Source organism: Chiloscyllium plagiosum, chromosome 21, assembly GCF_004010195.1.
Source record: "Chiloscyllium plagiosum isolate BGI_BamShark_2017 chromosome 21, ASM401019v2, whole genome shotgun sequence".
In the NCBI taxonomy this organism is placed as follows: domain Eukaryota; kingdom Metazoa; phylum Chordata; class Chondrichthyes; order Orectolobiformes; family Hemiscylliidae; genus Chiloscyllium; species Chiloscyllium plagiosum.
The window spans coordinates 6,332,135-6,357,683 of NC_057730.1; the positions used below are offsets into that span (position 1 = coordinate 6,332,135).

Consider the following 25,549-nt stretch of genomic DNA (forward strand, 5'->3'; position numbering starts at 1 on the left):
CCAGGAGGAGCTGAGGTTTATTAAACATTATCTGTAAGTAATTAAAAGTTTTATTATTAACAGCATATTCTAGTTTATAGACTTAGAATATCTAGAGTCAAGGATTGTTTTTAATTATAAAAGGAAATAGCTGGACCTACGTTAATTTCATTGAGGCAGACAATGCTTGCTATCAGATAAAAATTATATCAAAGATAGAAACCTTCATCTTGGGTCTACATTAACACACATTTTTGAAACATTGCAAACTCAATGCAAGCTCTTCAGTTGTTCCCTAGGTTGCACATTTAATAAGTGTACTGGCCTTCAGCAGATTTCCTTACTTCAAGATTATTAGGATATAAACTTACTGATTGCATGAGAAAATGTTGCATACTTTTTAAACAAAAATCTGCTTCACAATGTTTGTGACAATAACCCACCAAATAATACAGCCAATGAACCTTTATTGTTGTCAGAAACAATGTTAGTGTTTATAAATTGCCACCTTCAATCACAGATCCAGTTCTGTTGCTTTCTGAAAATGTATTCCCTCAAAATACATCATGCAATGAATTGGAAAATAATAATAAAAACCTGTCTTGAGCAGGACCTTAATCTTTAGTTTCGTTGCTCTGCTATTGGACATGAGTGTTAATTGGATCCAGATCCATCTATGTTTATAGTTCCATGCCCATTATATATCTACCTGAACCCAGTGAAACAATGATAGTACAAAAAAAATTCCAAAATCAAAAAAACTTCAGAGTGCATGTACGGTGACAAAACAGACTTTCCTGAAATATCATCGTCACAGTTATAAACATAAATCTCAAGGCAAACTTCTATTCCATGGGGTCTTATCAGTCGTGACTATACGATTTATATAAAAAAAACAGCTGAAGGGGAAGAACAGTGACAACATCAAAAATTTAAACTCAAGACACAGTAAGGCTTCTGTCATGTATTCTGCAAAGCTGCAGTCCAGTCAAGTGGTAGCTAAAACACTACCTGGAATTTATCACCACTTTAGCAGCAGTAAACAATACAAGTTTTGATTTAGTGCTAAAACTAGTGTAATACAAAATTGGCAGCACAAAATGTTGGTTCAAAAATAATGGGGGAAGGCACGTCGGTCAAATTTAGAGATGGTGTCCGCAGTCCGCAGAGATGCGCATGGGGGCATCAAGTGCTAATTGTTATTTCTGAATTAAAAACATATCAGCCAAGGATCTGAATGATAACTTGTATATCACCAACATTTTGGTCAAGTAAATTCTTCTCAGTGTCCCCATGATGTAAATACTGACAACCAAGTAGGTAACATTGCTTGATGTCTCTTTCGGTCTGCATAGCCCATTTAATGTAGATGTGCGTTGAGGTCATATTTTTCACAGAATTTATCAGTGAAGGGAATACAAGTCAGGTATTCACACCATTCACAAGTTATTGGGTAGACATAGAACAGAACTACCAGCCCTGCAAAAAGTCCGACAAAGGTGATAAGGAAGATCATAATCTGGCATCGCTTGCGGTACAAGTCAAATCTCCCGAAGCTGATGTATGGGAGGAATGCAAAGGACAGGAAGAACCCACTGACGAAGCCGGAGATATGAGCAAAATTGTCGATCCATGGGAGCAGGCCAAAGGCAAACAGGAAGAGGACGAGGGCCACCAATTTCATAAAAGCCCTCCAAGGCCTGGCTAGAATCTGCCAACTCTGAAAGAGCTCCACAAAGAGACAGGCGAGAATTCCAAACTGAGAGCCTGCTGGTCCCACCTTAAAAAGACAGAGAAATAGAAGATAATTAATTTGCCATTCCGCAGAACGTGAATCTTTCTAAACCAGTAACACAGTTTGTGCCCTCAGTACAAATGCCGCCTCACCATGCTACATTTACCATTTGCTAATGCATCATTTATTACCGCCTTATCAAATAGAGACAAAGATTTCGGGTAAAAATACATTTAAAACTAAAGCAGATTTTAATGCAGATATAAGCTACAATTATTTTCTATAAATGCAATTGACAGTGATGTTTGTTCATAGGATGTGGCTATCAATGGCTAGGTTAGCATTTCTTGCCCATCCCCTTGAAGATGGTGAGCTACCATCTGCAGTTCCTGGGACGTAGGGACAGTCAGTGCTGAAAGGAAACAAAAGGAAATTACAGGCTTTTAACTGAGTGATAAATAAGGAGCAGTGATGCCATTTCAAGTCAGGATAGACGTGATGGTGTTCCCAAACATCTGCTGCCCTTGCCATTCTGGAGATAAAGGTCAAGCGTTGGGTAGATCTGTCACATTGTTCACCTTTGCACACTGAAGTTGCTATACTGACGACTAATTACCATCTCACACTCTGATTAGATTAGATTATTTACAGTGTGGAAACAGGCCCTTCGGCCCAACAAGTCCACACTGACCCTCCGAAGAGCAACCCACCCAGACCCATTCCCCTACATTTACCCTTTCACCTAACACGACAGGCAACTTTGCATGGCCAATTCACCTAATCTGCACATCTTTGGCCTGTGGGAGAAAACCGGAGCACCCGGAGGAAACCCACGCAGACACAGGGAGAATGTGCAAACTCCACACAGAATATTGCCCGAGGTGGGAAGTGAACCCAGGTCCCTGGCGCTGTGAGGCAGCAGTGCTAACCACTGTGCCACTGTGCTGCCCTGTCTCTTATTAAGAACAAGTAATTCAAACATAGTTTACAATTTGCTCTTATTTTGGTCTTCAACTGTCCCCTCGTGCAGCATCAAAAGAAAACGCCGGGGATTTTGTTTGAGATCTTAACTTCCATCCCTCCTCATTTCTGTGAAGGCTACATTCTTGAGGAATTCTGTCTTTTCTCTTTTCTGTTGCTGACGAGCCTGCTGAGCCCCATTCTCAACAGAGGGCGGCTCTTGCTGAAATGAAAACAACTGAAGGAAGGTGATACAAAAGCTACAGCTAGTAACATGGCTTTCGATGTTGTATATAACTGTGATCAAGTGGACAAAATCCCAGCTATATAATACAAGTAACCTAATCCACTCTTTTTGCAACAGGCAGAGAATAATAGGTCTTCTACTTCACCTTAGCGCACTCACTTCATGCACATTACTTGAGGATGTTACTAGACAGATCAGGCTGAACAACACTCTGTAATTTCTAAACCTGTTTGACTCCTAACCTGGTGGGCAGAACTACTGTGTGGGCAACAAAAAGTAGCAGCAGGATATTTTGTCTTCATCTTGTAGATTTGATGCTCATCGCTCTTAGTGAAATTCTCAGAAATTGTCCCTGATGCTAATGTTGTCTCTCTTGCTGGTGATGTAGTTAATATTTCACCACCTTGTTGGTGATGTTGAGATTATCTCGCTACTTAGTGATGTTCTGGGATATTTTATACTTTACCAGCTCAGGCATAAGTTGAACATAGAATAATGAATCAGAGTCTATCTCATTTGCTTCCCAGCTTCAGTCTCAATGTATAACCTTGGAGTCTCAGCTCCACCATGATTGGATTCTGTCTCAGTAGATACTTAGATATCTACTTTTTGAACAGCTCAGGCAGAAACATGCCATGCCAGTTGTAATACTTCCCTCTTCATACCAGTGTATTATAGATCTGTAGTCTTGGTTCCACCTAGTCACCTGGGAGTAGGGTATTGTATAACAGAGTTGCCAGACACTTTCTTCCATTTAAGTACCCTGCAGGCGATTCACTATCTATATCAAGAGGTGTGGGGATCAGAGAGACAATAAGACAAAGTTCGGTCTTGTTTTGCCTCCCAGCATTTCAGGATGGTTCTATCAACCATCTGGTCATGTCTTTCTGTAAACCAATGTCCCCCAAGGAAAAGTGGTAACAAGGTGATTATGTCAGACTCTTCAATGAACTTCTTACATTCTTAAGATGAACTGGGTTCTGTTGTCATATGTTCTTTCAAGAATCCCTTACTCAGAGACAAGTATATATATACACACACAAAAAAAGAACTGCAGGTGCTGGAAATCTGAAACAAAAACTGAAACTGTAGAAACTCAACATATCGGTGCTGCATTTAAGGGATGAGAAACAGAGTAAACATCAAGTTCAGTCAAGTCAGAACTTGATGCTGAGATGATTATGACAGTTGACAAATGTTTCAGATGAAAGGGCAATTTTTCGCAACAGTTGTAACCGAGATAACCATTCTTGATAGTGTTGTGAAGAAACGAGCTCCGACAGCATCCTGCAGCATTGTTTCCTCTTTCTACTGGGTTATTTGTATTTCTGGCACACACTGCAAATAGACACCTTTCGTTTGAAGTCTTTCTATAAATCTACACTGTACAGAATTGATCTGGTTCTGGGCTAACACTTCTCCAATTCTATGAGGCACTCAGGCACACTCTGAAGGGATCATTTTAAACAGTGCACTGGGGGTGGTATTTCTTGATTTAGCTGGTAGAATGCCATTTAAAAAAAAATTAATTCTGTGGGATGAGGGGATCACCGGCTGGGCCCAGCATTTATTGCCCGTCCCTAGTTGTCCTTGAGAAGGTGGGGGTGAGCTGCCTTCTTGAATTGCTGCAGTCCACCTGCTGCAGGTTGACCCACAATGCACTTAGGGAGGGAATTCCAGGATTTTGACCCAGCAACAGTGAAGGAACGGTGCTATATTTCCAAGTCAGAGGTGAGTGGCTAGGAGGAGAACTTGAAGATGATGGTGTCCCCACATATTTGCTGCCCGTGTCCTTCTGGATGGAAGTGGTTCTGAGTTTGGAAGGTGCTGTCTGAGGATCTTTGGTGAGTTTCTGCAGTGCATCTTGTAGACAGTACACCCTGCTGCTACTGAGAGTCGGTGGTGGAGGGAATGGATGCTTGTGGCTACTTTGTCTTGCATGGTGTCAAGCTTCTTGAATGTCGTTGGGGCTGCACCCATCCAGGCAAGTGGGGAATACCTCATCACACTTCTAACTTGTGCCTTGTAGATGGTGGACCGGCTTTGAGGAGTCAGGAGGTGAGTTACTCACTGCAGTATTCCCAGCCTCTGACCGGCTCTTGTAACCACTGCGTTTATGTGTTGAGTCCAGTTGAGTTTCTGGTCAATGATAACCCTGGGATGTTGATAACAGGGGATTCAGTGATGGTAACACCGTTGAAGGCCAAGGGGTGGTGGTAGATTGTCTCTTCTTATTGGCGATGGTCATAGCCTGGCATTTGTGTGGTGCGAATGTTACTTGCCACTTGTCAGGCCAACCCTGGATATTGTCCAGATCTTGGTGCATTTAAACTTGGACAGGACTGCTTCAGTATCTGAGGAGTTGTGAATGGTACTGAACATTGTGCAATCATTGGTGAATATCCCCACCTTTGGCCTTATGATGGAAGGAAGGTCATTGATGAAGCCAGTTGAAGATGGTTGGGCCTAGGACACTACCCTGAGGAACTCCTGCAGAGATGTCCTGGAGCTGAGATGACTGACCTCCAACAACCAAGACCACCATCCTTTGCGCCAGGTATGACTCCAACCACCGGAGAGTTAGCCCAATATCCGTTGATTCCAGTTTTGCTAGGGCTCCTGAATGCCACACTCGTCAAATGCAGCCTTGATGTCAAGTGTTCTGACAGAATAACTTGGTCTGACAAAGTAGCATTGCTGGCTGAGTCTGTGTCTGTGGTATCTCATCAGGTCATCCCAGGATCAATTGCTAAAAAAGCATCTGTAACTCCATCTTTGCTGGTTGTCTGTCTAATCTGATGCGTTGGCAGTGGTCACATGATATTGAATAGATCCTCTATATTATGGTTCACCTGCAGTGATAACAGATCAGAGGCATCCGCCAGCACCCTTTCTCTTCCTGGCTTGTCTTTTAGAGTGAAACGGTATGAAGTGTTCAAGGAAACTTGCAGTCTTTCAGGTGCTTTACACAATTTGCTTGTACATTCCAGCATCAATTTTCTCCAACATAGAAGTGTAAGAAAGTTCGCACACCCATGCACAAGTTCCAAACGCGGACTTTCCGTCTGGATTAGAGCCTCTGATGTGAATGTTATTGCTTTTCAGTAATACCAGGGAGACTTCTTACTGGTTTGTAGAAGCATCTATTCACAGAGTGATAGGTTTCTTTCGGTAGTATGACGGAATATAGGAGGCGAAAGTGAGGATTGCAGATGCTGGAAACCAGAGTTTAGATTAGAGTGGTGCTGGAAAAGCACAGCAGGTCAGGCAGACCTGAGGGTTGCAGTGAGAGAGAGACTCACTGAGACTCTTGTGGAGAGAGGAGAAGAACTTCTTCAAGGTAGACATCCATCCATCTCTCCACCCTGGAAGCTCCCTGCCTCCATTCCTGATGAAGGGCTTTTGCCCGAAATGCCGATTTTCCTGCTCCTCAGATGCTGCCTGACCTGCTGTGCTTTTCCAGCACCACTCTAATCCAAAAACTGATGGGAGGTTGTCCAGGTGAGACCTCTGCTGGAGTACTGTGTCCAGTTCTGGTCACCTAGTTATTGGAAGGATATTATTAAGATGGAGTGTGTTCACAAAGGATTTACCAGAATATTCCCAGAACTAGAGGATCTGAGTTATAAAGAAACGCTGGATAGGCTAGGACCTTTTCCACTGGAATGTAGACATTTGAAAGGTGACCTTACAGAAGTTTATAAATCATGAGGGATATAGATAGAATTAATGGCAGTTGTTTATTCCCTGGGATGAGGGATTTCAAGACTAGAGGGCACATTTTTAAGGTGAGAGAAGGCAGATTTAAAAATGACATGAGGGGCACATCTTTTTTTTTCCCAACAGTGTGGTTTGTGTGTGGAATGAACTTCCCAAGGAAGAGGTGGATTTGAGCCCAATTACGACATTTAAAAGCCATTTCGGTAAGTACTTGAATAGGAAGGGTTTGAAGGGGCCAGGAGCAGGCAGGTGGGACTAGTTAGTTTGGGATTATGTTCGGCATGGACTGGTTTTACGGTGGGGTCTGTTTTCATGCTCTGTGACTCTAAGAGTTTCACCTGTGTACTATGGCTTTGAATTTGTTGGAATTTCTTGTCTATGATTCTGATCATCAGTAGTCAACATCATCTTTAGTCAGTACTCATACGTTTGCCGAGTTCTGACAGGTCAGACATGAAATAACCACAAGTCCAGGAAGCGTTTCAACTCTTTGGAGTTTGCCTAAAACTAGGGACACAGATTAAGAATAATGGGCTTTTTTTTTTGAGGAAGACAAAGAACATTTTTTTTCTCCTCTCAGAGGGTCATCAGTATTTGGAATTCTTTTCCCTGGACAGCAAAGGAGATGGGATTGTTGAATGTTTTTAAGGTAGAGTCAACACACACAAAAGCTGTTAGGAGTACACAGAAAAATGGCTACAATCAGATCAGCTATGTTGTAAGTCAATGGTGAATCAGGCTTAAGGGCCAAATAGGAGAAAGTGAGGACTGCAGATGCTAGAGATCAGAGCTGAAAATGTGTTGCTGGAAAAGCGCAGCAGGTCAGGCAGCATCCAAGGAGCAGGAGAATCGACGTTTCGGGCACGAGCCCTTCTTCAGGAATTAAGGGCCCCCCAATTAAGGGCCAAATAGCCTGTTTCTACAGTAATTCTGGCATTTGTATTTCTCAGAAATGGCTGCGATTGTTTTCAGGGCTCCCCTTGACTCGGTCACGTGACCACCAATATGAAGGACTGTTGTTCTGTCACCTACACAGTACAATTATCTTCATTTCATTTGATAGCAGCTTGGTACAGTGCACAGCCAGTGTCTTGTAGGCCCGTTCCGTTATGCGTCTGAATTTTTCAGGTTTATGACTGAAAAGAAAAACCATTCCTCAAGAACCTCAACACCAAAATGTAAAAAACCACCTCCAAAACAACGGGCTGGAAATCTTATTGAGAGCTTGAGGTATTAGTGCATATTAACACTAATGGCCTCATGGCCATTAGAAATGGGAGTTTAGATTGATAAAAGTTACTTAAACTTTGCAACTATAGGGGGAGGAAACGTCTATTCCATTAACGTAGGTTAGATTGTTTCAGATTTAAAGGATCCTCAATTCACAGGTGACCCACAGTCCCTGAGTGGATGGTTGTTTACCAGTTTTGAAAGAGGCAGTTCAAATTGTAAACATTACAGTAATGGCTCATTATGTTGCTGCCTATTAAAGGGGAAAAAATAAATCACCCTCCCCCCCCCTCCCCAATTATAACCAGCGATGACTGAACATTATGGATATTTTCTGGCCAACAAACCTTTTGTGTTGAGTGTAAACCAAGTAATGTGAAACATTCAGTAAAACATTAACTGACCTGAGGGCAATCACATTATAGAGTGACCAATCTAATTGCATTTAACCTCAATGACCTTCAATGCAAACTGGGTGTGAGAGGCACAATCTAACAGTCATTATGAAAATTTTAATGGACTTAATTAGGAAGTGGTATTTGTCAAATTGCAGGGGTATGGTGAAATTGTTCATATTGCTCGCACTTAAACAAAAATGCAGTGCGTTGGCGACATTTATTTCATTAGCACCTGTAATTAGCTCTTGTTCATGAAAGCAACAATAAATTTAAACCTTTCATGATTCAAAAAGCAATGCCATTCTAATTAAAAGAATTCTGCACAAAATTACAGCTTTTAAAAAAAATCCTATTCCGTAATTTCAATGGAAAATACCAATTCAAATCAGGCAAAAGTAAGCAGCAAGAGTGTTTGTGTCAAAGCATTATTTTCTTTTTTAAGATGGAGTTCTTAATAGTTGGATAGCTACATGTAGAAAAGGTATTTAGTTAGCTCCATCCCTCCTCAATCCAGAACCTGACACTCATTGCTACTTTCATTCTGATCTTTTAAAAAATGGTTTATTGCCAGACTTAACTGGTTCATTTATAATCTACTCCAAATTAGCATCTAATTTGAAGTCTTGCTCGAGGCTTGTAAATTCTGAACTCACACCCCATAGATCAGTACTTAGTTTGAGTCAAGTAATTTGGTTGGATCTACTTTATGAGTTCCTTGGAGTTGTAACATGTCAGTCATGCCTTCCCTTGACTGTTTCTCTGCAGACAAGAATTGCAGTTTTGTGAGCTGTGTAAGGGACCTGATTTGTACATATTTTAATAACATTTATGTCAGAATTTGGATTCTGAACTAGTGGCACGTGGGGTTTGGCTTGTGTGTATTAGGGAGTTTAATGGTTAACTTATCTGTACTTCATTTCTTTAAACCCAGTGTGAAAGAGGGAGTCCAAGGAGAGCTAATAGGAATGTGTCCATTGGGAGAGTTAAACAAGTAGATAAGAAGACACTGAAGAGCATTGGATTCTGGATTAGTGGTGCTGGAAGAACACAGCAGTTCAGGCAGCATCCAAGGAGCTTCGAAATCGACGTTTCGGGCAAAAGCCCTTGGTTTCAGTTAGGGGGATGAGGAATTGATATTTTGCTGCTAAAAGAATACCTATATCTTGAAAAGCTTTTGGTTTCAGTTCATGGAAATTCTGGCTGGAGTTGGACATACCAGAACCATAGCAATGAGACAGCATAGAAGGGGGCCATTCAGTCAATCTTGGCTATGCCAACCCAAAAAGAAATATGGTTCCCACAGAGCAAAAGTTCAGTTCAGAAAAGTTAAGAACATGTTATCTCAGGTGTAAAGATTTAATCTGTAACTTCCAGAACAGAAATGTTTATTTAGAACCCTGAAGGGCATATTCAAGAGGCGGTGAAATTACTGTTGAGAGAAGACACAGCTAAGTACAATGGTGATTTCCTTTTACTGAAAATATTAAAACAGAAAATTGTTTGCATTAGATTAGAATCACTAAGTATGGAAACAGGCCCTTTGGCCCAAGAAATCCACACTGACACTCCGAAGAGTAACCCACCCAGACCCATTCCCCTTCACTATACGTACCATGGACTAATGCACCTAACACTATGGGCAATTTAGCACCGCCAATTCACCTGAGTTGCATGTCTTTGGATTGTGGGAGGAAACCGGAGTACCCAGAGGAAACCCACGCAGACACGGGGAGAATATGCAAGCTCCACACAGACAGTCACCCGAGGTGGGAATCGAACCTGGGTCCCTGGCACTGTGACCACTGAGCCACCATGCCACCCTAAAAAAATCTCAAGAAAGGTTTAAGTGTCACGATGTAAACTGGTCCAACAGCTATTTTTAAAAACAGTGTTGCTTCTTACCAAATTATTTATTGAGCGAGAGAAACTGCACTTTACATTGACACGTATATCTGATGATTTACCTACCTCTGCCCGATAGGGCAAGAATATGGCACTAGCCAGATTTCCGGTGATTCCACTCAGAATGTAAATGATTGAAATCCGAAGCCAGCCTGCTAGTTTTTCAAGGTCCCTAAGGATTGTCATTTGGAAGCAGATGGACACTATACAGTGAAGAATCCTGTGAGATAAATAATATAAGGAAAAAAATCAAATTTAAACCTCAAAGTTTTGGAGGATAGGTTGGAGACATTAATCTTGCCACTGAAAACTGCAATAATTTCATGATGTTTAATACAGAACAGTTGCATTGCTCGTGTGATTTTACATTAAAGGCACAATATAATACAAGTGACTGTGATATCTTGCTGACACATTTCCTGTTCACAATTGTTACTTGCAATTTGTAGTGATTGGAATGAGGTGGATCTCTTTGTTAAATTTCCTAATCAAGGATCTTGTCGTCAAAGAAAATTACAGCATAGGAACTGGCCCTTCAGTCCTCCAAGCCTATGCTGGATCCTCTATCTAAACATGTCGCCTATTTTCTAAGGATCTGCATCTCTTTGCTCCCTGCCCATCCATGTATCTGTCCAGGTACATCTTAAATGATGCTATCATGCCCTACCTCTACCATCTCCACTGGCAATCCATTCCAAACACCCACCACCCTCTGCATAAAAGAACTCTCCATTAAACTTTACCCCTCTCACCTTTAACTCGTGACCCCTAGTAATTGAGCCTCCGACTCTGGGAAAAGGCTTCTTGCTATCCACCCTGTCCGTACCTCTCACGATTTGTAGATCTCAATCAGGTCCCCGTAACCTCCATTTTCTAATGAAAATAATCCTAATCTAATCAACCTCTCTTCATAGCTAATGCCCTCTATACCAGACAACATCCTAGTGAACCTCCTCTGAACCCTCTCCAAAGCAACCACACCCTTTTGGTAGTGTGGTGACCAGATCTGTACGCAGTATTCCAAATGTGACCGAACCAAAGTCCTATACAACTGTAACATGGCCTGCCAACTCTTGTACTTAAGACCCCATTTGATGAAGGAAAGCATGTCATATGCCTTCACGACCACTCTATTGACACCTTCAGGGAACAATGGACCTGAACACTCAGATCTCTCTGTACATCAATTTCTCCAGGGCTTTTCCATTTACTGTGTAGTTTGCTCTTGAATTGGATCTTCCAAAGTGTATCACCTCACATTTGCCTGGATTGAACTCCATCTGCCATTTCTCCGCCCAAGTCTCCAATCTATCTATCTATATTCTGCTGTATTCTCTGACAGTCTCCTTCACTACCTGCTACTCCACCGATCTTAGTGTCATCTGCAAACTTGCTAATCAGACCACCTATACCTTCCTCTAATCATTTGTGTATGTCATAAACAACAGTGCTCCCAGCACGGATCACCACTGGTACCACTGGTCACAGTTCTCCTTTTCGAGAAACTCCCTTCCACTACTACTCCTGCTGCCCAGCCAGTTCTCTATCCATCTCGCTAGAACACCCTGGACCCAATGCAACTTCACTTTCTCCATAAGTCTACCATGGGGAACCTTATCAAACGCCTTACTGAAGTCCACGTATTTGATATCTACAGCCCTTTCCTCATCAATCAACTTTGTCACTTCCTCAAAGAATTCTACTAAGTTGGTATGACATGACCTTCCCTGCAAAAAACCATGTTGCCCATTACTGATAATCCCATTTTCTTCCAAATGGGAATAGCTCGTATCCATCAGTATCTTCTCCAGCAGCTTCCCTTCCACTGACATCAGGCTTATCGGTCTATAATTACCTGGATTATCCCTTCTTAAACAAGGGGACAACATTAGCAATTCTCCAGTGTTCTGGGATCTCCCTTGTGTTCACGGATGCTGCAAAGGTTAAAGCCCAGCTATTTCCTCTCTTGTTTGCCTCAGTAACGTGGGATAAATCCCATCTGGACGTGGGGACTTGACCACCTTAACGCCTTTTAGAATACCCAACACTTCCTCCCTCCTTATACCGACTTGATCTAGAGTAATCAAACATCAATCCCTAACCTCAACATCTGTCATGTCCCTCCCCTCGGTGAATACCGATGCAAAGTACTCATTAAGAATCTCACCCATTTTCTGACTCCATTCATAACTTTCCTCCTTTGTCCTTGAGTGGGCCAACCCTTTCCCTAGTTACCCTCTTGCACCTTACATACGAATAAAAGGCTTTGGGATTTTCCTTAACCTGTTTGCTAAAGAGATCTCATGAGCCCTTTTAGCCCTTTTAATCCCTCATTTCAGATGGGTCCTATTTTCCAGATATTCTTCCAAAGCCTTGTCTGTCTTCAGTTGCCTGGACCTTATGTCTGCTTCCTTCTTCCTTTGAGCCAGTATCACAGCTTCACCTGTCATCCATTGTTCCCTAACCTAGTCGTTTCTATCCCTCATTTTCACAGGAACATGTCTCTCCTGAACTCTAATCAACTTCTCTTTAAAAGCCTCCCACATATCGAATGTGCATTTACCTTCAAACAGCTGCTTCCAATCCACATTCCCCAGTACCTGTCAAATTTTGATATTGTTGGCCTTCCCCCAGTTTAGCACTCCTTCTTTAGGATCACTTATCTTTGTCCATGAGTATTCTAAAACTTACAAAAATTGTGATCACTATTTCCAAAGTAATACCCTACTGAAACTTCAACACCTGGCTGGGCCCATTCCCTAACACCAGGTCCAGTATAGCCCCTTTCCGAGTTGAACTATGTACATACTGCGCTAGAAAACCTTCCTGGATGCTCCTTACAAATTCTGCTCCATCTCTACCTCTAACGCTAAGTGAGTCCCAGTCAATGTTGAGAAAATTAAAATCTCTGTCACCACCATCCTACTGCTCTGATATCTTTCCATAACCTGGGCCAATCAGGAAACTCTGACTGACTAATGTAAATAGGGGATTTAGAAGCCCCTCAGTTCAGGAGAGAGACTCTGAGTTGGCTGACCACAGCCTGTAAACTGTGCACAAGTAAATAGTGACTTGGTGATGGGATACCGGCCTCTGTGCAGTTAGCTCAGAATCACAGAATCTCTAAAGGTGTAGAAACAGACCATTCAGCCAATCAAGTGCACACCCAACCCTCCAGAAGGCACCCACCCAGACTCACTTCCCCTACCCTATCTCTGTAATCTTGCATTCCCCCCATGGCTAACTCACCCAGCCTGCACATCCCTGGACACTATGGGGCAATTTAGCATGACCAATCCACTTAACCTGCACATCTTTGGACTGTGGGAGGAAACCGGAGCACTTGGAGGAAACTCACACAGACACGGGAGAATACGCAAACTCCACACAGACATTTGCCCGAGGCTGGAATCAAACCCAGGCCCCTGGCGCTGAGAGACAGAAGTGCTAACCACTGAGCCATCGTGCCACCCTTCGACTTCCTAAGACAGATTTTAAATAAGTGCTCTTGGGACATCAATGACACCAGCCAAGCCACTATGTTGCACAGTTAGTTTTTAAGATGGTGATGAATGGGTAATGCAGCTTTTGGGAGGATGATTCTCAGGCACTGGTGCGAGGAATGCAGGATTCTGGTCCAATAGTGATGGGTGAACAGCTGTGGATAAGCAAGTCAGGATGACTTGCAACATGGGAGTGATGCTATCCCCATAATAATATTACCCTTTACTCCCTGACAAAGTCACAGGCCCAGTTCACATTCAAGTTTATCTATTTTCTTTTTGTTTGAATAAAGACTGACTTGCTCCTTTGTAGAGTGATCCTTTAATTTCTTTAGCACTGGGAAAACAGAACCGAACTGTAATACTATTTCACTCCAGGGTACCATTGCCAATTCAGCACACAGTACTCTTTTAACACAGGACTGAACATGCTCTGAAGGAATTACTTACCGGTGCTTTATTCATAGTGAGAAGATGAATCAGAGATATTTATATTTACATGATTATATACAAGACAGGCTGGGGAGAGCATGATGAGAGAGGGAAAAAGACTTAGATTTTGATTTTTTGTTGTCATGTGTGCTCAAGTACAGGAGTACAGTAAAAAGTGTCTAATGTCGCCACACACCGTGTCACCTTAGGTACAAAGGAAAACCAGATACATAAATCTGAGGTACAAGATACAGACCTTCACAGTATTAAGTAGAAAAATAAATAAAACAGATAACATTAAGGTCCTCCTTAATATTAATTAGAAAAATAAAAGAAATAAAGTTAAGATTTCAACAGCTGGATGGCAAGATTGGGCCAGGTGAGTGTATCTTTAAGTCTGATTGAGGCGTGAAAAAGATGCAATAGATTTGTTACTTATTAAACATCTCAACTCAATTTTCTAAGGTCAATTGAAGTTGAGTGTCATATGGTATGTGCTCAGTGTTGCTCATTTTATATCTTTGTAGCCTTTAAGAATCCAAATCCTGTTTAGAGAGGAACTGAACATAAGTCAAGATGCTCTCCCTCATTTAGAAAAGGCGTTGGTGAGAGCACCTTTTTGTTTTGTGTGTTCACAAGACATGCTGGCCAGGGTACATATTGCCCAACAACATTGCTGTGGGTCTGGAGTCACATCTCAGCCACACCAGGTAAGAATGGCCTTCCTGCAGTCTAATGTTAGTTATTAGTTGTGAAATGACAGAGGTCACTAAAAGACTTCAGAGAACCATATGGGTTTGGCCGACAATCGGCAATGGTTTCATGGTCTTCATTAGACTCTTGATTCCAGATTTAAAACAAAAGATATTAAATTCAATTTCTGTCTCTAATACGGTGTCCAGTTTGGGTCTCCTTATTTAAGGTGGATGTAATTCTGTTGGAAGTGGATCAACAAAGGATATTGATGTCTGGAATGAGCAGGTTGCCTTTTGATGAGCTTGATTCCACTGGAGTTGAGAGAGTGAAGGGTGACTTTACTGAAGTGTACAAAGTCCTGAAAGTTTCGACAGGGAGACTGTGAAAAGGATATTGCCTTTGCGGGGTAAGTTCAGAAATAGAAGGCAACGGTTTAAAATTAAGGGCCACTCTTTTAACATGAAGGTGAAGATAAATTTTTTCTCTTGGGACAGTGTGAGACTTTGGAACTTTGTCTCAGGGAGGTGGTAGAAGTAGCAGCATTGGAAATGTTTAAGGCAGAAGTGGATAGATTCTTGTTAGTCAAGGGATCCAAAGGTTATCAGGGATGGATGGCAATTCGGAATTTGATACACAAATAGATCAGCTATGATAATCTAAAGCAAAGCATTGAGGAATCTGGATATCAGAAACAAAAATAGAAATTGTTGGAAAAACTCAGCAGTTTCTGCAGAGAGACAAACAGATTCAATGTTTCAAGTCCAGTGACTCTTCTTCAGACTCCTTCTTCTGTTCTGTTCTCTAACATTAGTTACTTCAATAGTGAAATGTTAATAGTCAGTGAATCAGTAACAAGGAGGCATAAAATTATCAGATGCTTCATGTAACATTACTCTGACCTACAGCAATATAATCGTTTACATTATAGTCTGAAGAAAATATAACTTGCGTTGGCGTTAAACAACACCATGACCTCTGTCATTTCACAACTAATAACTAACATTAAACTGCAGGAAGGCCGTTCACAAATGAAACACATTTCTCTGGCTGTTTACAGAAGCTGGCTACTTTTAAACCCCGAGAAGCTGAATTAACTACTGCAGCATTTTGGAAAACTTTAAAGCACTTATTCCAAGGCACCACACTTCCGAGAGAGTTCTTGAAAGGATAAAACTACCTTTCAACGGGTATGGCACAGAGTATAAGAGCAAGGAGGTAATGTCGGAGTTGTACAGAGTGTTGGTCAGGCTACAGCTAGAGTACTGTGTGCAGTCCTGGTCACCTCACTACAGGAAGGATGTGATAGCACTGGAAGGGGGTACAGAGGAGGATCACCAGGAGGTTGCCTGGGATGGAGACATTGAGTCATAAGGAGACTAGGTAGGTATGGATTGTTTTCTTTACAGCAGAGAAGACCTAGGGAGGACATGATTGAGGTGTATGAGATGACGAGGGGTATGGACAGGGTGAATAGAGAGCAGCTATTCCCCGTTGACGAGGGTCAATCACAAGAGGACAGTTTTCGGGTGAGGAGCAGGAAATTCAGAGGGGATTTGAGGAAAATGCTTTTTCACTCAGAGGATGGTAGGAATCGGGAATGCACTGCCTGGGAAGGTAGTGGAGGCTGGAAACCTTACAACCTTTAGAAAATTTGGATGAGTACTTCAAATATCATAACATTCAAGGATATGGGACAAGTGCAGGAAATTGGGATTATTGCACTTGTAATGGGAATTATGTCAGTGCAGACTTGATGGGTCAAAGTACCTTTACTGCACTATATGAATCTATGATTCCCTCTTACAAGTGCCTTCTCAAAGATATAGCAACATCTTTTGCTGCTCCCAACTGAATAATTTCTTTGCTAAGCTCAACACAATAAATATCTCTGTTCTGAAAGGTCACTGAACTCGCATCATTAACTCTGCTTTCTCTGCTCAGATGCTGTGTTTCTCATTTCCAGCCTCAGCACTTCTTTGTTTTACAATATTTACTTTGTTCACATTCTGAAGGGGAAATCCAAAGAATTACTTCCATAATATCTACAGTAGGGATACTCCCCAGTCTATCTATAATAGTCAGCACCTTGCTAAAATGTCACTTAAGCCTTACAAAATAGCCATGATACAGTCAAGTCACTCAATTCCACATCTCCAGCATTGTCACAAGATACCTGTTAGCATTTTATTAAAAATCACTGGTGAACTCAGTCAGCACTAACTCAAAGAACCTCAGCACCAAGTGTCAATGATTGGGAACAGGTTACATGGAGAAATTATTAATGGTGTGGCTTTAAGAGGTTATTTAGTCATGCTTATTTTTGGAGAGCTTTAATACAGAGGTGTAGAGCATCCTGCCAGAACCACTAGAGTAAGCAGCTTGTGAGGCCTTGGGGTGTTTTTTTTTAAAAAAGTTGGAACAATGGAAGCAGCCTGAATTGCTATGGTGAAACCAGGATCTTTAGTTTAGCTTCTACTGTTGTTGCTGGGATCTTGAAGAAGTGAAAGTTATTTCCACCCCTTCCTCCCCCCCTCAGTTAGAGCTACAAGCTGGGGGTTCTCTTCCTGCTACCAGGGTTGCATATGAGAGAAACTGTTTTCTGTTGCTAAGGGTGTGTTTATGGGATGCAACTACATTGGAACAGTTAATTAGTAATGGTTACTGTATCAATTATTCTGTCACGTTTTTCAATAGGGTTGTTACTCCAAATCCTCCTTTCTTTTGTGGTATGTTAACCATATTGGATGAAGGAAGAGTGTTTTGCTTTAAATCCAGTAGTTTGTTCAATCGAATTGCTTTGGAACACAGCACCTCACATTTATGTTTAAAATAAGAGAAAGCTAGGGTCCAGACTATCCTCTGAAATAGTTTGAGAGGGGCTGGTCTGGTCCATATTGTTTGTTATGTTAGGTAATGTATGCTATGGTGATAAATATTTTTAATTCATGATTACTTAAGTGGCGGAAACGAAGCTTTTCAAAAGTGCACTGAAAATTTCAATAAGTTAGAACAAGGAACAAAGAAACTTTCCAGCCCAGGAACAGGCCCTTCGGCCCTGTAAGGCTGAGCCAATCCAAATGTACTGTCTAAACCTGTTGGTCAATTCCTAAGCATCTGTATCCCCCCTACTTCCCACCTACTCATGCTTTTATCCAGACTCATCTTAAATGAATCTACCGTGACTGCCTCTACCACCTCTGCTGGCAACACGGTCCAAACGCCCACCACCCTCTGTGTGAAGTACTTGCCGCGTGTATCCCCATTAAACTTTCCACTTCCTTTATTGAAAGTTAGGGTGAGAACTTAGACTTTGATATATTAATTGTCTAAAAGCCACAGTAAATATACTCAGTTCTAATTTAAATTTCTTAGAATTATCTTTGTCCCTATTTGAACCGAGAGTATGGAATATAGAAAAGTGTTCTGTGGTATTAACCTAACTTAGCTCTGTAATTGTCACAATCAGAAAACATTTTACAAATCCATTGCTTAACTAGTCCCATCTTTTGAATGGTTCCAAATATTACAGGAAAGACAGGGTTTATTGCAATCTCCGAGTCAACAAGGAAAATCAGAATTAATTATATTTATATTAGTTCCATTTATATAAAAAATACATGTCTAGTCAGATTTATTAGAGAAAGTGAGGTCAATACATTCTGACAATACACTAGCCATAAGAACAGCAGAGCAAAATGGCCACAGAATGCTTAGAAAAATGATTAATGATGCCCACAACACCACCAACACATTCTGATGTACTTTAGTTAGATCTGCATTGGACAGTTAAGGAGAAATCCACGGGAGTGTTGATGGATTAAATATTGCTCCTCGATTTAACAAAGAAGTGTATCTTGTAATAAGCTGCGCAAGCTGACTTCATCCATGACACTGTTCAGCCACGTGCAAGGAAGCTGGTGATGAGAAGGAGTTAAACTGAACGTTTACACAGCGGAGCTTTATAACCAGGCCTTGTGGAAAGGTCATGTGACTTGGCCATAGAAGGATTACATCAGCAGTCAGTAACAAGAGGACTTAACGATGATACTGATTAAGGTTCCATTTTTATCCAGACTTACAGACCTTAGGTTTGTGCAGCTGCTTGGCCTCACCCTCAAGAACGTTTCCTTTAATTCCTCCCATTTCTCCAAACCTGGATGGGTCCAGCTATGCCAGCCTCCTTGTCAGCTAAATTGAACAGTCCCTCTTCAGTACCTACACAGGCACTATACCCCAACATTTCCATCGTTACATCAATGACTGCATTGGTGCAGCATCCTGCACCCATGCTGAACTGGACTTCACCCACAACTTCCACCCTGCCCTCAAATTCACTTGGTCCATCGCGGACACCTCCCTCCCCTTTCTTGACCTCACCATTTTCATCTCCGGTGACAGTCTCCAGACAGACATTTACTCCAAATCCACAGACTCCCATAATGATCTTGATTACAACTCCTCCCATCTACTATCCTGCAAGAACCCCATCCCATTCTCCCAATTCTTCCACCCCTGCTGCATCTGCTCAGAGGAGGAGACATTCCACTCATGGGCACCCCAGATACCCACCTACTTTGAATAACGTGCTTTTCATCCTGCTGTCATCTAGACAGCCCTCCACCACATCACCTCCGTTCCCCATTCCACTATCTAAAACCTCCCCCAACGCAATATAGGCAGAGACTCTTGTCCTCACCTACCACTCCACCAGTGTCTGCATCATCCTTAAAAACTTGCACCAAATCCAACTAGGCCCCACCACCAAGAACATCTTCCCCTTCCCACCCCTCTCTGTCTTCTGCAAGGACCATTCCCATCGACAGTCCTTGGTTTGTGCCACTCACCCCAACAACCCTGCTCCCTCGAACTCCAGGTACCTTCCCCTGTAACTGGAAAAGATACAAAACCTGCTGGCACACCACCCCTCACCTCCATCCAGGGCCCCAAACAGTCCTGCCAGGTGAGACAGGTTCACTGCCTCTTTTCCAACCTAGTTTACTGCATCAGATGCTCCCAGTGTGGTCTTCTCTACATCGGGGAGAATTAGGGAACATTTTACTGAGTGTCTCAGCCAGGCCCTCAGGAGCCGATCTGATCTCCCAGTCACCGCCCATTTTAATTCACCTTCCCACTCCCTTTCCGACAGGACCATCCTTGGCCTCCAACATTGCCACAGCGTACTAGACTGCCAGTTGGAGGAACAACACCTCATCTTCTACCTGGGCAGCCTACAGCCCTGAGCTCTCAACAGAGAGTTCTCCAATTTCAAATAACCTCCCTTCCAAGGCCTTCCCCCTCACTCCCACTCCTCCCTGCCACCAGTCCGATTCATTCCTCCCACTGAACCTCCAGGTCGTACCCTCTACTTATCTCCACCTACCCCCTTTTGTCTGCATCTCTTTCTACACCCACCCCCAATCCTGAGGAAGGGTTACACCCGAGACATCGACCTCTCCACCTGCTGATGCTGCTTGGCTTGTTGTGTTCTTCTAGCTTCCTGCTGGTCTACCTTGGCAACCATACTGGCAGCAATGCCAATAGTGGGACAACCTTTCTCTGTAACATCTTTCCAGATCGAGTTAGCTGCCTTTATGGGAAAACTCAAGTCAAAGATGAACTTGTCTGTGTAGCACAAGGCACCACGCCCTTACTTTTGAACCAGAGGCTCAGGACGTTATGATGTTGAAGGTGCCAGGTTGTTGTTGTTGCGAGTATAAATGTTAAGAAGAAACTAATAGCACACTCCATCTCCCTTCTGTATTCAGTGTGGAAGTCGGAGTCAGGAAACACCCGGTTGTTACTCCAATAGCCAATGGTGCTAACATTGATACAAGGATGACTTTTTCTGCTTTAGTTATACACCCAAAATGCTTCTGTGCCTGTGAACTGGCCACTGACTTTGAATCATAGAATCCATACATTGCAATATTGAGTTTGGACAATAGAAGCCTTGTCCTATTGTCATAGAGTCAGAGAGATCAACAGCACAGTGGCTCAGTGTGTCTGCGCTGCTCAAAACAACCACCTAACTAGTCTAATGCCAATTTTCAGCACTTGGTCCAGAACCTGGTATGCCTTGGCAAAGCAACCCATTTGACTGGCACAACGTCCACAAACATCCACTCCCTCCATCACTGTCACTTAGTAGCAGCAGAGTGTACCATCTAAATGGCACACTACAGAAATTCACTAAAGATCCTTCAACAGCACCTCCCAAACCCATGGCCACTTGCAACTAGAAGGACAAGGACAGCAGATACATGGGAATACCACTACCTGTAAGTTTCCCTCTGAGTCACTCACTATCCTGACTCGGAAATGCATTACCATTACTTCACTATGGCTAGGTCAAAATCCTGGAATTCCCTCTCTAAGGGCATTGTGCAACAGTTCAAGAAGGCAGCTCACCACTATCTTCTCAAGGGCAGCAAGGGACAGACAATAAATGCTGGCCAGTGATACATGTATCCCATGAATGAATTAATATTAATAATCTCAAATGCACATCTAAATACTTCTTCAATGTTATGAGGGTTTTTGCCTCTACAGCCTTACAGGCAGAGAGTCCTAGATGCCCACCATCTTCTGGATATTTTTCTCATCCCCTCTAAACCTTCTGCCTCTTACCCTAAACCCACATCCCTTCCACCAGGGGGAAAGAGTTTCTTCATGTCTACGCCTCTCATAATTGTATACATCTCAACCACATCAGTCTCCTCTTCTCTAAAGAAAACACAACCCCACTCTGTACGATCTGCACCTGGACGATGAGGATCTTGGCAACAAATATTATGACAAATAAACAAACTGACAGCCCTGCAGTAATGCACGGCCCTCAACTCCATAGGAACAGAGAGACTTACCCCGCATGTAGAAAGAGGGAAAGCCAGAGCCTGTAAAACTGATCAGGAATTTCCGGATTGAGGAATGGCAGCAGTCCACACACATCGTCCATGCAGTGCACCTGGACACAAAAGAATAAAGCAGCACATTCTAAACTCTGGCAGAGCAAATCAACATTTGACGTGGTTATGCGTAATTTCAAAGTAACTCAAGCACAAGGACATTCCAGGATGGGCAAAGCTTACCGGGCAGTTGTGTAACGTAGAGGGTAACACTATCGTCTCTTCCATTTTGACTTGTACAGCCCTGTATCATTGACCAGAACTGCTTCCATCTGCCATTCCTCAAACTAAAAAGGTTAGCACTACTTTGCTTCCTTCATTTTCATTTCAAATAGAGCTTGAAGAGTCAGTTCAGCAGGTCTAAGGGTTTAGCCAGGCCTAAGATGGAGAGGCCCTAGCAGAACCCAAACTGAGCATCAGGGAGCAGGTTGGTGCTGGGAAATTCCTCCTGCTCGGACAGTCGATGACAGTTTGTTGCAGTCACTTTGGAGACGATGGTGAACAGACCAGAGGGAAGGGAAGCAGAGCTTTAGGTTGGTTCCACAAAAGCCACGACCAAAGTCTTTGCTAGTTGGATGTCTGAATTGTAGCTCATGAGACAACTTGGATGTGGAGAAGAGGTGTGGCTCATACTGGGACAGTTTGGATGTGGAGAAGGGATGCAGCTTGTACTGGGACAGTTTGGATGTGGAGAAGGGGTGCAGCTGGCAGCAGTGCTAACCACTGTGCCACCGTGCCGCCCACATCAGGGAGCAGGTTGGTGCTGGGAAATTCCTCCTGCTCGGACAGTCGATGACAGTTTGTCGCAGTCACTTTGGAGACGATGGCGAACAGACCAGAGGGAAGGGAAGCAGAGCTTTAGGTTGGTTCCACAAAAGCCACGACCAAAGTCTTTGCTAGTTGGATGTCTGGATTGTAGCTCATAATGGGACAACTTGGATGTGGAGAAGAGGTGTGGCTCATACTGGGACAGTTTGGATGTGGAGAAGGGGTGCGGCTTGTACTGGGACAATTTGGATGTGGAGAAGGGGTGCAGCTTGTACTGGGACAGTTTGGATGTGGAGAAGGGGTGTGGCTTGTACTGGGACAGTTTGGATATGGAGAAGGGGTGCAGCTTGTACTGGGACAGTTTGGATATGGAGAAGGGGTGCAGCTTGTACTGGGACAGTTTGGATATGGAGAAGGGGTGCGGCTTGTACTAGGACAGTTTGGATGTGGAGAAGGGGTGCGGCTTGTACTGGGACAGTTTGGATATGGAGAAGGGGTGAAGCTTGTACTGGGACAGTTTGGATATGGAGAAGGGGTGCAGCTTGTACTGGGACAGTTTGGATATGGAGAAGGGCTGGGGCCTTTACTGGGACAGCTTGTTTCGGATGGGGAATGTGCCTTGTACTGGGACAGTTTAGCTCAGTGGTTGTGGGTCGTACTTGTTTGTGAAGGAGTGCAGCTTGTACTGATTCTGCTTATACTGAGACAGCTTGACTCAAGAGATGCAGTGAACAGTGCAGCACAAATCTTCAGCACTCAGCCAGAATGCTTTCAGCCCTCCAAGGTCTTTTCTGCATCTGATGCAGTGAGTCAGTGTTGAATATCGTGTGAATTGAAGACTGGCCTGTTATGTTACAACACTAGATGAGGATGAAATAGCTCATTCCCATGGCATTCCCTTCTGATTAAGGTCCTATCACCTCAAATTTCACACTCAAACTGCCCTCTGCCTTTATCAAGGATGGAGCTAGTTCATCTCATTAATCTCTCTCATTAATCCTTTAATCGTTTATCTTCCTTCGGAGGGAAGATAACCAGGTGGCACTATGGCTCAGTGGTTAGCACTGCTGTCGCACAGCGCCAGGGACTGGGTTCGATTCTACCCTCTGACGACTATTTACATAAATGATTTGGATGCGAGCAAAGAGATACAGTTAGTAAGTTTGCAGATGACACCAAAATTGGAGGTGTAGTGGACAGCAAAGAGGGTTACCTCAGATTACAACAGGATCTTGACCAGATGGGCCAATGGGCTGAGAAGTGGCAGATGGAGTTTAATTCAGATAAATGCGAGGTGCTACATTTTGGAAAAGCAAATCTTAGCAGGACTTATACACTTAATGGTAAGGTCCTAAGGAGTGTTGCTGAACAAAGCGACCTGTTCATAGCTCCTTTAAAGTGGAGTCGCAGGTAGATAGGATAGTAAAGAAGGCGTTTGGTATGCTTTCCTTTATTGGTCAGAGTATTGAGTACAGGGGCTGGGAGGTCATATTGCGGCTGTACAGTACATTGGTTAGACCACTGTTGGAATATTGCGTATGATTCTAGCCTCCTTCCTATTGGAAAGATGTTGTGAAACTTGAAAGGGTTCAGAAAAGATTTACAAGGATGTTGCCAGGGTTGGAGGATTTGAGCTATAGGGAGAGGCTGAGCAGGCTGGGGCTGTTTTCCCTGGAGCGTCGGAGGCTGAGGGGTGACCTTATAGAGGTTTACAAAGTTATGAGGGGCATGGATAGGGTAAACAGGCAAAGTATTTTCCCTGGGGTCGGGGAGTCCAGAACTAGAGGGCATAGGTTTACAGTGAGAGGGGAAAGATATAAAAAAGACATATGGGGCAACGTTTTCACACAGATGGTGGTATGTGTATGGTATGAGTTGCCAGAGGAACTGGTGGAGGCTGGTACAATTGCAACATCTAAGAGGCATCTGGATGGGTATGTGAATAGGAAGGGTTTGGAGGGATATGGGCCGGGTGCTGGCAGGTGGGACTAGATTGGGTTGGGATATCTGGTCGGCATGGACGGGTTGGACCGAAGGGTCTGTTTCCATGCTGTACACCTCTATGACTGTCTGTCTGTTTGGAATTTACACATTCTCCCCGCATTTGCGTGGGATTCCTCTGGGTGCTCCAGTTTCCACCCATAGTCCGAAGATGTGCAGGTTAGGTGGACTGGCCTTGCTAAGTTTACCCCTAGTGCTCAGGGGTGGCAGGCTTGGTGGGCTAACCATGGGAAATGCAGGGTTACAGTGATAGGGTAGGAGTGGAGGTCTGTTGTAGGATACTCTTTCAAGGGTTGTTATACACTCAATGGGCCAAATGGCATGCTTCCAAACTGTAGGGATTCTATGACTCTTAACCACTGGTAGTAACTGGAACAATGAAAATCTATATTCTAGACTTATTAAAATAGGCCTGAAGACAGAGCTCAGGCTAGTGAGTTACACTTAAATTCAAACACAACCAAGACCAGGAGGCTGAATTGAAAATAAATCAATTGATATTGACTGGTGTGGCATGATTTATTTACAATATTTCTCTTTTAAAAATTGAGCAAGTTAATTGAAGAAGGATTCAATTACAACTGTTGCCTTGTAGGTCTATTTGTTATCCATAAAACAAAATAAAGAAGCTTAAAGATTTGGACTTAGTCTTATCTTACTAGGGATTTAATTCTGTCTACCAGAAGATTAATTGAAGTACACACGAGGACGCAGTTCGGACAACCACATAGATCTTGAAAAGTACAGGCTCATTCCTGAATGTACCACAGTCAGACTGAACCAGAAATTAACATTCAAGACAAAAACCTGACTCAGACAAGAGGTATTGACGAAGAGCAGGCTACCTTGGATGCTGGAAATGCAAAATGAACACTGAAAGTGCTGGAAATACTCAACAGGTCTGGCAATGTCAATGGAGACAGAAAGGTGTCTAGTCAATGACCTTTCACTGAAATTGGGAACTGATAAATAATAATAGGTGTTATGAAAATATTTTGATGGGGGAAAACGAGGAATGGGGGAGGAGTGGGGAAAAGAGGGTGCAAGTGGTGGGGAGTGGGGAACAGGGGCAG

At 43.0% G+C, this 25,549-nt stretch overlaps 1 protein-coding gene across 6 annotated transcripts in view; it reads right to left on the minus strand.

The window, feature by feature from the left end:
* Positions 1–429: 429 nt before the first annotated feature.
* rhbdf1a (rhomboid 5 homolog 1a (Drosophila)) overlaps positions 430–25,549 on the minus strand; it is a 359,396-nt gene continuing 334,276 nt past the window's right edge. For all 6 annotated transcript variants that reach the window (XM_043711146.1, XM_043711147.1, XM_043711150.1 and 3 more), the window contains 3 exons: positions 21,666–21,766; positions 10,238–10,391; positions 430–1,759 (listed from right to left, as the gene is read on the minus strand). In XM_043711146.1, the coding sequence (XP_043567081.1) occupies positions 1,340–1,759; positions 10,238–10,391; positions 21,666–21,766 (675 nt within the window). In that variant the 3' untranslated portion in view covers positions 430–1,339. The remainder of the gene's footprint in view (positions 1,760–10,237; positions 10,392–21,665; positions 21,767–25,549) is intronic.